This window comes from Clarias gariepinus, chromosome 7 (assembly GCF_024256425.1).
Source record: "Clarias gariepinus isolate MV-2021 ecotype Netherlands chromosome 7, CGAR_prim_01v2, whole genome shotgun sequence".
NCBI lineage: Eukaryota > Metazoa > Chordata > Actinopteri > Siluriformes > Clariidae > Clarias > Clarias gariepinus.
The window spans coordinates 16,631,561-16,644,625 of record NC_071106.1 but is presented as its reverse complement, the minus strand read 5'-3'; the positions used below and the strand labels follow the sequence as shown (position 1 = coordinate 16,644,625).

General features: G+C 38.2%; 1 protein-coding gene across 1 annotated transcript; it reads right to left on the bottom strand.

Annotated features, from left to right (window-relative positions):
- Nucleotides 1-1,381: 1,381 nt before the first annotated feature.
- Nucleotides 1,382-12,027, bottom strand: ube2na (ubiquitin-conjugating enzyme E2Na). The gene is made up of 4 exons (XM_053500401.1): nucleotides 11,886-12,027; nucleotides 6,251-6,497; nucleotides 3,715-3,855; nucleotides 1,382-2,593 (listed from the first exon to the last, which is right to left on the bottom strand). Exons 1-4 carry the CDS (start codon nucleotides 11,913-11,915, stop codon nucleotides 2,547-2,549), a joined length of 465 nt encoding a protein of 154 aa, XP_053356376.1. The 5' UTR covers nucleotides 11,916-12,027; the 3' UTR covers nucleotides 1,382-2,546.
- Nucleotides 12,028-13,065: the final 1,038 nt, after the last annotated feature.

The window sequence follows — 13,065 nt, the reverse complement described above, 5'->3', positions numbered from 1 at the left end:
GAGGTCTTCATCACTGCCAAGGCACATAGGGTCAGAATTTGCCTCCAACACCATTCTTCCATGAACCAATCTTGCCTTGTGCCAACCGCCCAGGCTGGATGTACAGGTTATACAGGTAGTATAATAGTGTGGGGAAATGTTTTCTTCAAGCATTTATGCCAATCATTGCTTGAATGCCACAATCTGTTTGAGTATTCTTGCTCACCATGCACATCTCGTCAAGGCCACAATTTGCCCAACTGTTAATGACTACCTTCAGCATCATAATGCACATAAATGATACGCTGCTTTCATGAACATAACAATGGAGTCATTGTTCTTCACTGGGCATTCTAGTCACCAGAGCTGATTTCAAAACACATTTGTGATATATGATAGGAGACTTACAGGATAAATGTGCTCCCAAAACATGCTGTGGAATTCTTGACATGAGGAATTGCAACTATTTGAAAGCAAATGTATTAATATTGTGTTGCTATTTACACATTCAGTGAAATAATGCTTATAGTTCTTCCTTTACGGTTACTTCTTGTGAAACCCACGCAGAGAGAGGATTAAGTAATGGTTCAAATTTGAGATAGCTTAACTTTTAAAAATAAAAAAAGCTGTCAGTTAAGGTCAAGTTTTATGATATTTAAAGCTACTTAATACTTATAGATAGATTTGATATACCTTGAGTATAAATCATTTGGAGAAACATTTAAAATACCTTATTAGATTAATAAGGTCTATTAAATTATTTATTTAAAAAAATCTAGCACTATTAAAAAAATCTTAACTAGCACACAAATGTTCGCAAGGTAGCTAACAATGTTAAGTGGAGACTACTTAGTGAAAATAAAATGCTGCAAGATTCCCAGGTGTATAGTGTTGGTTAATATTTGTTTGACATTTTCTATAATTTTTACATCTGTATATCAGATTTTGGTCACTATTTTAGGCGTTCAACTTCCATGCAATCTCCTCCTTTTCTGGCCAAGCAGGGCTTTTTCCAGGTACAAGAAAACAGAAGCAGTGTTTAATACAGAGGCCAGCGAAGGGTTGACACTCAGCTTCACGGTTCCTGATTTAATCCTTACCTTGGTCTCGGGTCTGTATAGACTTTATAGCGTCATAAAGTGTATATGTGACTATGTTTACCAGAAAAGAATAAAAAAAAAAGGAAACATGACTGTATGACAGCAGAGTTTATTGCAAATACTGCATCATATATCACCATGTGACTGTCAGAAGGTTTTTTTGGCAAGTATGCACATGCATGCAAGAAGGCATCCAGGTGATTCTCACCACACCTGCTGGTTAGGAGGGATAAAATCAGACAAGATGTCAGTCACCTAATCAGTACTGTATATAGTCTGGCTGAATGATGACACCACAAATCTTATTAATCAACAGATTTTATTTACAGAAAGGACAAAGTATGTGGGCTGTTTATGTCATTCAGAAAGCAGGAAATCATTCTCCCCTTTAGAAAGAAGGAATTTACATACAGTAAATTGAGACGCAAAGACTGATCTTGGAAATGGAGATCAAGCATTCATTGATCACGGTAGGCTCCTATATGCCTCACCTCGAAAACACCTCACCATTCGCACACCACCAGTCCCGATGCAGCCGAAGTTTGCAAAATAAGGGCTAAAGGGAAGAAAACAGCAAACGAAGCTCAACGCACTAGACTGTGTCAGACACAGGAGAAGGAGCACATCAGTGATGGAGTTCAGAGAGTGCAATTAGTACAGTGATGGCATGGAAAAATAAAATAAAATACTAACACCGAATACAGTAAGAGAACTGTTATACTAAAACTCATGGTATATTCATCTCGGAGTTTCGCCTTGCACTAAAAAGGAAGAGATAGAGAATAAAAGCCTATGTTAGAGTCTACACGATCAGCGGTCACAATAGTTAACGTGAGGGTGGAAGGCTATTTTATGTTAATTTAATCTAATCGTTTCCACTTTGAAAAGTCTGAATTTTCATTTCACGTATTTTTTTTTTTTTTAAGCGAAGCTGTTTTTTCCTTCTAGACCTTCTAAAAGGGGAGCACACTTTTGCAATTTGCCAGAAAAGGGTGGTGTTAAATCAGCTGCTTCTCAGGAACAAACAGCATCATGAGAGGAAACAACAAAACAAAAGACAGAGGTTAAAAGAAAAATGTAAAAAGTTACCCACCACCCCCCACCCTCCATATGCCAGGACAAATGAACGCCGGCCACTTTTTCCACCCTAGAGCCTCCCAGATCAATGGAAAAAGAAGCCATGTGAATAGATCTAAATCCTCTGCCCATGCATTTAAACAGTAGTGAATTAGGTCAAATATGTTTTTTCTTTTTTTCCCCCTAATGTGCCATTAAATTACAAATTAAATGCAGTTGTCATTTTTTTCTTGTTTCTTTAATATATTCATGACAGTTGTTTTTATTATAACATTATTCCCTGTGTCCTTTAAATGCAAATGAATAGGTCTTGGCAGAATAGGAGGAGTTGTGTTCACACTTGACTTCCACTTTTTTTCCCGCTTTTCCTCTTCTCGCCCCCCTATTTTTCTAGACTTCAATATTGTTCCCAGCATAAAGCCTGGTCCATGTCCGGGCTGAAACAAACAAACAAAAAGCAAAAGCATTAAGTTAGCTTACACTAAGAGACTTGATGGATTTAGAACAAGAATGGAACATGACTCTTCTTTTATGGTGCAACATGCAATAATGAGCATGTATAAAATTAAGAAAGAAAGTCTCATTTCATGTGCTATTGTTAATTCTTATATAAACGCGGGGTCTACTGCATACTGTTTAGCATTAAAGCCTGGGGTAAGCCATCTTAGGCCATGCTTACCTAAAGACAGTTATGTAAATTAGAATATTATTTTTATGGACTAATTTATGATTAGGTCAGAAAGGAGATAAAATCATGCATGCTGATAAAATCACTAGGGATTGGGCACATTTGGTTTATACACAATACACAATGTGGCCAAAGGTTTCTGGATAACTGACCATCTCACCCACCAACTGTTGCCACATTAGAAGCACATGATTGTATAGGATGTTTGTATTGTGTAATATTACAGTTTCCATTTGGCAGCTATACATTCAACAATTCATCCAAAATTTTCCTTTTTTAACCAGCTATACTAAATAGTGCAACCACAGGTTCTTGGAAATAAAGCACAAGTGTATATAATAAACACAGCATATTGCACCATTTGCTATAGAAGGCACTAATGCTATTTTGAATAGTTGGTTGAACTTTCCTCAGAGTAAATAGGCGTCATTTCTTTTGACAGGAAATGCTACTGCAACTGAAAAGAGTGAGGGGTTAATATAAAAACGAGTGAAACAATCTCCATGTAAATGCTGTGGTTTTAGAATGGCACTTATGGGAGTACTGCTCCAGTGTCCACATATCTTTGGCCATTTGACCGAAAAAATATGCCATGCAATGAGTTTTGGCCAATTCCTACTACAGACAGGGTTACATACTAGCATACATCAGACGTTTTAAAAACAACAGATCTGATCTGTTATTGATCCTGTGCCTTGACGCCCATTCTCTGTTCATCCCAAATCAGAACAGCCTCCATATTGGCTCTACTGCACCTTAGCTGTGCTGATGTGCAAACTGTATTAAAATGCTTTATTGCTATGAATGTACTATTCATTTGGTGTGCAGAAGGTTACTATAAGTCGAGTTAAGTGTGGCTGCATAACTCACCTGTTTCTATGGCTTGAACTTCGTTGCTCTTCCACTGCTCTGCAACATCGTTTGCTAGAGGATCATCAGGGTTGGGAGCACTTAGTAATGCCTGGATTGATAGCAGCACTGTGCGGATCTGCAAGGCTGGGGACCATTTATCTGGAATATAAATTATGGCAGAGGAGGAAAGAGGAAGGGTAAAAGGATGAGGGAGGGGCAACGACCAGCAATCTAAGAATATACATTACACTATACACTAGTGCTTTACAAAGGAGCGAGTGTGAAATCGGAGAGTCTTTTGACATTTTGTGAGTGATTACTATAAATGTCAGTTACCCTATTCTGTGGCGTGGTATCACCATGTTGAAAACAATACTGAGAAATAGAGATTTTCTTTTCCACACAGGACTTTAAACAAATTGCAGATCATATAACAATTCAGAATCCCAAAAAAACGTTTTTACATTTTTAATGCAAAGGAGATTATATGACAAAAAAATATACGTAATCAATAATACATAAGCCTGAAAGAGGATCTGCGGACCCGTAGAAGGCATTATGGCCAAGCTGAATAAATACGCTACAGAACTACAAACCAGCTGTATTTATATTAATAGCAATTGGCAACAGCACCCTTTTCAGAAGAAACCCTACCGAGTACTGACAAGTAAGTGTCCGAGGTGAAGCTGCCCCTTCCAGAACTCCGAGAACCTTTTTTACAAGATGGAAAATGCCAAGAAAACCAACAAAAACGTCACTGGCAGCAGAGTCTGACAGTCTTATTTATTAATATATTTATATAAATATTATATCTTTTATATCAATTTAGCAGCACCAAAGCAACGATAATTGTTCAAATATCAACCATTTACCTCATGCATTCTCAGCAAAATGCTTCTTACTGTGATCATGCACTAGTGTTTCTTTGTGCAACATCTGCTAGCGTTTCAGCGCTGATTGAAAGCAAGTTCTGCAGTTTAAGCAGCTTGAACACATGTTCGTTTTATTCCGCAGCCAAGGTGCACTCATCACTGCTGATTTAGGTAATAAGGGTCAAGGCAGTATAAACAAGGCCATGCTGCAGCGGTAAAACGGCCAACTCAAAGCAGTTTCAGATCGCCAGGAACTCGGAGGTAAACAAAAATGTCCTTAAAAATCTTGAAAATGTACTTATAATGAAGACTTATAATGAAAGCTTTATTTCCTCCAATCGCTGCAGAAGTGAAATATTTAAAACCTTTTGCCTCCATAAAATTTCACATCAGGGCCAATGCATGTATTTGGTCAACAACAACTAAACACAAACCCTCCTTTTCCCAAAGACAAATACAAGGTCGCGATACTGGGGGCATTCATTTCCTGAAGAAAGGCGACGTGTTCATACAGGAGCTGAAATTAAAACAGGCCCATGTTCAGCCTCCAGACAGCCAGCAGACGAGTGTGATGCACCTTGATGCTTCTATCTACCTTTCTGTAGTCACCATGCAGTTTAACATTCATCTCTTTGTGCTCTGACACAAGTTTTATTAATAGCTATGTCGACAGATTGATATGAGCTGCTGATCTGTAAATTCCGCATCTTAGTTCTCTTCCACATGTCTCCTCTGCGCTTCAGATACGCTGCCATAGCGCCGGATTCTCGCTTCGTCATTGGTCGGCTCATCTGCCACAGTTTTGTTAGTAGATCATTAAAAGCTTAGAATCCTGGGGACATCTCTAACGGGTTCATAAGCTTTTATAACGTTAGGTGTGCGTCTCAGATGTCCACTTCTGAATTAACCTCTCAAGACAGATGTTAACACCAGAATAGTGAAATAGGGCCAGAATTTCGCCACATTTACATTTTAGGCCCCACGGCAGCATCAGTGCTGGTGTCCAGAGAGTAATAAAAGACAAAGACCTAATGTGATCCTGAAATCGTTACTAAATCCTAAAGTCAGTGAGAATAGGATATACTCCTGGGTCTGTAACTAGATTAAGTTTAACTACTCAAGTTCAAGCAAATTAAAACATCACATTTTCAGACGAGATTAACCAAAAAGCTAAAGACGATTTACATAATTATAATGAAAAATTTTTGTCACACATTTATGGTCCTACAAAGCAGACTCGTGTGAAAATTAAAACTTGAACACGATCCGAAACATCTACCCAGCTAGATAAATACTGGCCAATTTGCTAGTGGAAAATAGCCTTTAGCAGACAGTAGTGAGATTTCTGTAGCTGAGTATTAACCGTCATAATCTCAGTCAATAATCTAAACAATAGCCAATCCTGACACAATCTAACAAAACAATATTTCGCATAATTTAAGATTTGTCAGCTAAAGCAGCACCCAGGTTCTGTGGTTAGGTTTCCGGTTACTGAGTCATTCTCTGACAATTTACATAATAGAGTGTGTTTGCTTCGAGCCATTAGGCTTATTTTGAGACAGTTTTGCCATTCTGCCGTTAACAGAAGAACTGAAAGTAACCGCATTTTACCGTATAGAATATGCATGTCCAATTTACAGTCAGTAAAATAAATATATTATAAAAATAACAGGTTACCATACCTTTCAGGATATCTAGGCATATTCTTCCCAGCTTGTCAACATTGGGATGATATATTTTGGTCATGAAGCGTACTTTCGGAGCTGCCATGGGGTATTCTTCAGGAAGAAAGAGTTCAAGTTTAAAAGTCCCTCCCTCAAAGGGGGAGTCCTGAGGTCCAGCGATGACCACGTGGAAGTAGCGAGCATTCCCTTCATCAGGCTCTGCTTTGATGCCTGGCACGGGCTCTGCCAACAAGCGTTGAGTTTCCTAATCACAAACACAAATGACACGAAAGAGAATAAAAAAAAAGTTGAGACAGAACAGAACTTGTTTGTAACTTCTATCCTGGTGCCCTCAACTAATTATTAAATTAGAGTGATTGGCAGGGGCTGATCTGACATTTTAGCCATTATATATATATATATATATATATATATATATATATAGACATTAAACCTGCTGGTGCCACTCAGCCACTGGTCACAGCTCCTAATGTATAATGTGGATGCGTTTAAATTGCGCAAAGGTGACTAAGCAAGGTTTTTTTTTTTTTTTTAAGTTTGTAGATGACCGTTTGTTTCTGGTTCTTTGTTTAGTCATAAGCCAAGCCTTTTTTTTTTTTTTACATGTACAGTCAACAATACACAACGGGCTGATTGCAACGTACTACAAAACAGGTCTCCACCTCCACCTGCCTTTAATTGGATACAAAATAAAAACGTGATTTATTAGGATTATTTGCAGCTACCCAGGCATGTTCGCCCAGCTCTTAAAGCTCTAGACAGTTCTTGTGCAGATGCTGCTTCCAGGGGCAGTTTGGAAGTGATGCAAGAGCGATAAATAAGTGATGCAACAGAGACTAGGTGATTTTTATGTGTACTCTAGTATGGAAGTTTGGTCTACAGGTTCCTCAATGAGCTTTTCTCGATCTTAGTTTCTTCTAATTTACAATAAGTCCATTTGGAGTCGGCTGGGGCAGATCTAATCAAGACCGAAATGTCATATACTAATTTGTCACAAAAGGTGGCATCCTACAACATTGACCAGTTAAATGACTTTTCTGTCATTTTCAGACATTTGAGGAAAATTCAGGGGGGGGAAAAATGCCGTCTTTTGTACTGGCTGGGGCTAAAACAAGATGAATGAATTGTTCCTCTAATGTAAATTTCCTCTCCCCTTTGTTGCTTAGTTGTTCTCTGGCTGTCATTTACACAGACACTGAAACGTTGCATTTGGAGAAGATGGGAAAAGGGAGTTTTGTGGTATGAAAAAAGCCCTGGGGTAATTTCAACTGGGGCATTAACAGAAACTTCCAGGAGCGCCAAGACCCATGCTAGCATGTTTAAGAAATAGTCACCAAGCTCTTTGGTACGACCCATTGCCCTGCCAGTGTTCGTCTATGGAGACTGTGGGCTTGATCTGATGCAGTTGTTAGCAAAGGGTAAGAGTTAAATACCTGAAGTTAGTACTTAGAAGGAGCCCCACATTTTTATGGCCATTTTATGGCCAAGCTTCTTCTTTTTTTTTTTTTTTAATGCACATAGCAGTCTGGCTCAGGTGGGGTAAAAAATAAAAAATGACCACACCTCACTCGCCGGGTAATCATTCAATGCCAGTACTTCACTTTTTTTAAACATCAGTTGTAGTCTGTGTATGTGTGTGTTGAAGTGACGCATAAGCAGCTCGCACAACCGGAATCACTTTTACAGCCGAGGATGTTACAGGTGCTTTATGTCTTGTTTAAAAACACTCCTTTCTGAACATTTTTACGTGTAGAAGAACATTTCGCATTTTGCAGTCACTGACGAGTAGATAATCGTCTCATTATTAAAACAGAACAAAGACGTAGAATTTATTTTTAGCGGACCTTAAAGCTAAATGATACACTTACTTTGAAAATGACAACTACTATATTGCCATTTAGAATCTTTCTCAAACAATAAAACTTAATGAAGTGATGCTGATTATTAATCACCTTACATGCACAATCGCTCAGCAAAGGCTTCAATTAAATTTCTGAAGATTAAAACTGATCAAAGAAGTGGGGGAGAAAAAAAATCAGCAGTTATGCTTTGACAAATTTTTGAAAATTTTTAAATATTCTTCACTTGAATCGGTATGGGGTTCACAATATGCCCAGAGGACACTTAACCTTGGTTTAGTGTCTTCTGCATACCGACATACACATGCAGAATGTGACTTCAGCTTCATATACTGTATTTACATGAAGCGTTTCTATTTGTTTATTGCTCTAGTCTATGTCACTCCTGCACAAGCACATCATAAAAAAATATTTCTGCAAAATACTGTTTATTAAATTAAATTAAATTAGGCAAAATAGTCCTTCAGTGCTGAAACCTTTATTGGCCTGATGAACATTACCACAGGCAAACATTAATCTGGTTGGTTTAAACCATTTGCAACTAAATATTTATGCACTGTTATATAGGTTCCTTTTTAATAGGAAATGAACAAACATGACGAAAGTGACAATCCAGTCTTGTTCAGGAAACACTATGTTAATTTTATGTTCAATATAATTTTATCTGCCCCCCCCTTTTTTTTTTTTTTTTTTTTTTTTTTTACACATTACTCATCTGGGGGTGGGGGTGTTTGCAAATGAAAACATTTTAAAATCTCGATTCAATAGCATCAGTGTTTCTCTGATTTCTTTCAAGCAGCCATATTTCTTACAAGTTTACTTCAAGTACTTCAAGGTCAATGTTTTAAGTTTAAAGTATCTAATAAGCATTGAAGTATGCGAATTGTCTTGCTGGATGGTTAAATGTCATACAAAGCAATAATCTTTTTTTCCGTCGAGCTTCAGCTCCACCCTCCTGGGTCCTGGACATGATAAAATGTCCACGCCCTAATATTAAACTGCCAAAAGGTTGACATTTTAGAATTTGACACATTTACTTATTCGATATGGCGAAAAATGAACTATATGGTGTGCTCACCCAACCATCATACTCATGTGCTTGTTGAATCTCTCATTCCAGATTAATATATACACTAAGTTATAATACTCTCCATTCTTCTGAGAAGGCTTTCCACTAGATTTTTTAGCATGGATGTGGGGATTTGTGCTCATTCAATCACAAGGGCATTATGAGGCAAACAAGATGTTGAAAAAAGAGACCTAATGCACATTTGTTGTTCCATCATGTAAAATGTTGTGCCCTCATAGACCTACATATGGTATGCTGGTCCTGTGTCCACAAATGTTTGTGCATATAGTGCCTGTATCAATGTTAAATTTGTGTAAAGATATTTGTTTTAAGCACTGTATACTTAAAACAGTAGGCTAGAAACATTAAATATTAAATGTCATAATCAGTAAATCCCCATGCGGCTTTGATTACCAATCAGGGAACCAACCCTAAGCCACTGGGGCTGCTCAAGTGCACCTTCAATGCTGGATCCAAGATAAAGCAGATAAATTGCTGAGGGTTGTATCAAATGTCAAATCAAACATGTGAACCCCATGAAGAGGAATAACATTCAGCAATTTTTTGCCGTTTGGTTATGGTATCTACTATCTAATTTTATTAAAACGTGTGTTTTGAGTTTAAAAAAATAATAGTTTAACAATTTTCATTAAAATAACCTAAGATTTTTTTAGTAGGCCTGTTTTTTTTTTAGCAAGACTGACACCCAGAGCACCAGTACACGGTGAGACACTACTCATTACTGTAAGAGTGAGCTGGGGATAACCTTCAGAGCCTTTCCTAGCGCACACACACGAATAAAGAGCCAGAGTATCTGATAGCACCTGTGGAATGTGTGAAGCTCAAGATACGACACATCTGAGGTTGCATGATTTGATTAAGTGCTCTCTATTTTATTATGTAACTTACAAAACGCCCCACAAGGCTTGCATTCCTGTAGATTGTCTGCAACAAAATGCACTTGATAAATTATTTTCCGTTGCAAAGAAGAAAAAAAAAAAGTTATTCTAAACGAGACGCCCCTACACATAAAACGCAATGATGAATTCAGTTATTGCATCTTAAAAAATTTCAAAGCCTCTGTAATTACACTGGGATCTGAGATTCATCTAAAAGATATATGTGCTAAAAAATGGAAATATGCCTACACAGATTTTAGCTGTCTCAAATGTTTGACAGGAAAAACGACATTCCTGAAATGTCTCGGGGTTTTTGATATATAAAAACAGACAACCATTGAGCCAAATCTCTGGTCCCCACGAGAAGATCAGAGCTAAGGCCAAGAGTGCACGGTGATGCACACTGCATACACAACCACCATCACTCTGACTGCATGAGTGTGGCTTTTGTGGTCCAACTCCAGCCTGGTACACACACACACACACACACACACACACACACACACGCTGGAACATTAATCAAGACATGCATGCTTAATGAATGACTAATGCAGATCACCTTAATGTGGGCTTTTATGATGCAATCATAAGATTTTATTATCATCATCATTTCAATGATCTGAGCAAAGTGACATTTTTTTTAAAAAACGAAACCAGACATTATGCATGGAAGTTTGCATGAACAAAAGCATTAAAAAGTGTCAGACTCATAATTTAGGATAACCTGACCGATACCATCTCTGGGCTACGCCTTTTCCTTACAGGCTAAAAAAAAAAAAAAAAAAAAATCGACCAGTCATTCAGATTTACATGACTCATAGTGATGTTAAAGCAGTGCAGTGGACTAGTGTTTGGACTTTTTAACATTTTGGATTTAAAACACCGCAACAATATTTTGACACGAATCTGATTATTATTGTTCTAAACCATAATCATTATTTTGCATCTCTTCGTCGTTTGGTTGCTAGCCGTCAGCTAAACTGCGCAGTTCGTTTATATCAATTTATTTCCAAAACACTTTTAAAAAATGAAGGCAAATCGTTTTAGGCTTTTCCCTATACAGCGCGCTAAACGTTTGCAGTAGATCCCCCGCATTATTACACAGCGCCAGGATGGGATTTCGCCGGTTAGCTAAGACCTACTAAGGCCTAGCAGGGAACATACCAGAGCCGGACACAGAGCCTTTTCAACCAGCTAAGCTACACTATTTACACTTCCTCTCCCGTTCTTCCTTTATTTCTAAAACAAGGCCAAATGTTATTAAGGTAAACTATTCAGAGACCGCTCAAAAAGTGGATGGACTGGACTGGTAGCATGCGGATTAATTCTTCCCCAATACCTGGCCCGTGCTACATCTTAAATCTAAACCTCAGTGCTACTGCTAAAGCTAGCACAACGCGCACTATCGACGTTCAATCAATGAATGGCAGCGGGGATGATCATGATGACTAGCCACCTAGCGCGCTAATCGGCTAGCCCGATCACCAGCCGTTCCTTGCTCTCATCTACTGAAACACGCGCCATTTATTATTACGTTTCTTTCGCACGTTTGTTAACTATCATGAACGAAAAACAGGCCCTCCGCCATTTTTTTTCTTGGTAGCGCGTGCATGTATTTTTAACCCACCCATATAAGAGCGAAGAACTAAACGGAAGTCGCGCGAGCAAACGCTCAGCTAGCGGGAGCAAGATGGAACCGGCTTCTGCTGCCGTGCACGCCGCCTCGCGCGCTTTTCTGGACGGTTTCAATGCAATAATTCGGGGCGCGTGAGCGTTCGGTAAAGTGTAGCTCGCTTCACGGTTACCTTGATAATCCTGCGGGGCAATCCTGCCATGGTGTCTCGAATGCGGTTTTAGCTTCGACTTTCAGTGCCTCTTCCTCGCAGAGACGCAGCGCTCACGCCTTCAGCGCCTTGCGTCACGTCCCCACTGCGCCCAAACCGCAAACGAGACACTATGGGACTTGTAGTTTTTCAAAAGAGAATAGCCGCCATTTTCCGATCCGACTGGTGGCTTTATAGATCACTAGCGTTAGTACGCGTCGGTGCCTGGAAACCTAGTTTAGAAATAGGTAAAAGGTTAAAGCTAAAAATAAACTAACCAACTTTAATCTAATCAGATTAATCTAATATTGTTGTTTCGGTTGGACGCCAATGTACACGTCTGTCTTTCTGTACGGTAGAATCAGCTGCCTAACTTATTAATGCAAAGAAATAAATTTTAGGTTTAAAAGTAAGGTCGAGTATCTTACGCCTTGTTTACGCCAAGTTGTGCTTCTTTCATTGTCCGCCAAATACACTCCCTGTTCGGTAATCGGAGAGTGATTCACAGGTGCTGCGATGCTTTAAAGTTCACCTATACCATTTTAGCACTGTTATATCAGCAGTAAATTTTTTTGTTTAGATTTTCTAATTAAGATCTGACAGTGTAGGTGTTTATTTACAGTACACTGAGCAATAAGCTTATTAGTAGCTCATTACTAATAGGTAGATTACTAAATCTGACACATAACTGTTCATAACATCACTTTTACTCAACATTTTCTTTTCTTTCTTTCTTTTTAGACGCCTTGCCAAAAGTTAATTTTTTACTGCAGAAGCAAATGCTCTGATTATGGCTTGAAAATGTATTGGAACCACATCACAAAGGATTACCTAATAATAACAGACTCAAAATAATTTCTCCAAGCATTAAAAAAAAATATAAAAACAGATCACCCAACAATCGTGGAAATATCCTAACCAAGTTATCATTCTTAGAATCCAATAATTTTAACATATTTTTTTGCTGGTAATGAAAAAGCAGACAAAATTGCCAAAGAAGCATTATCCAAAAAAACCCACAATCAAATACTTTATACCCTTCACAGATTTAAAAACCAATTAAATGAATACATAATAAATGGCAATCAGAATGGGACCAATTCTTAAATAATAAATCCTATAAAATAAACCCTTGTGTTGAATTAGGACAAAAATTTTCTTT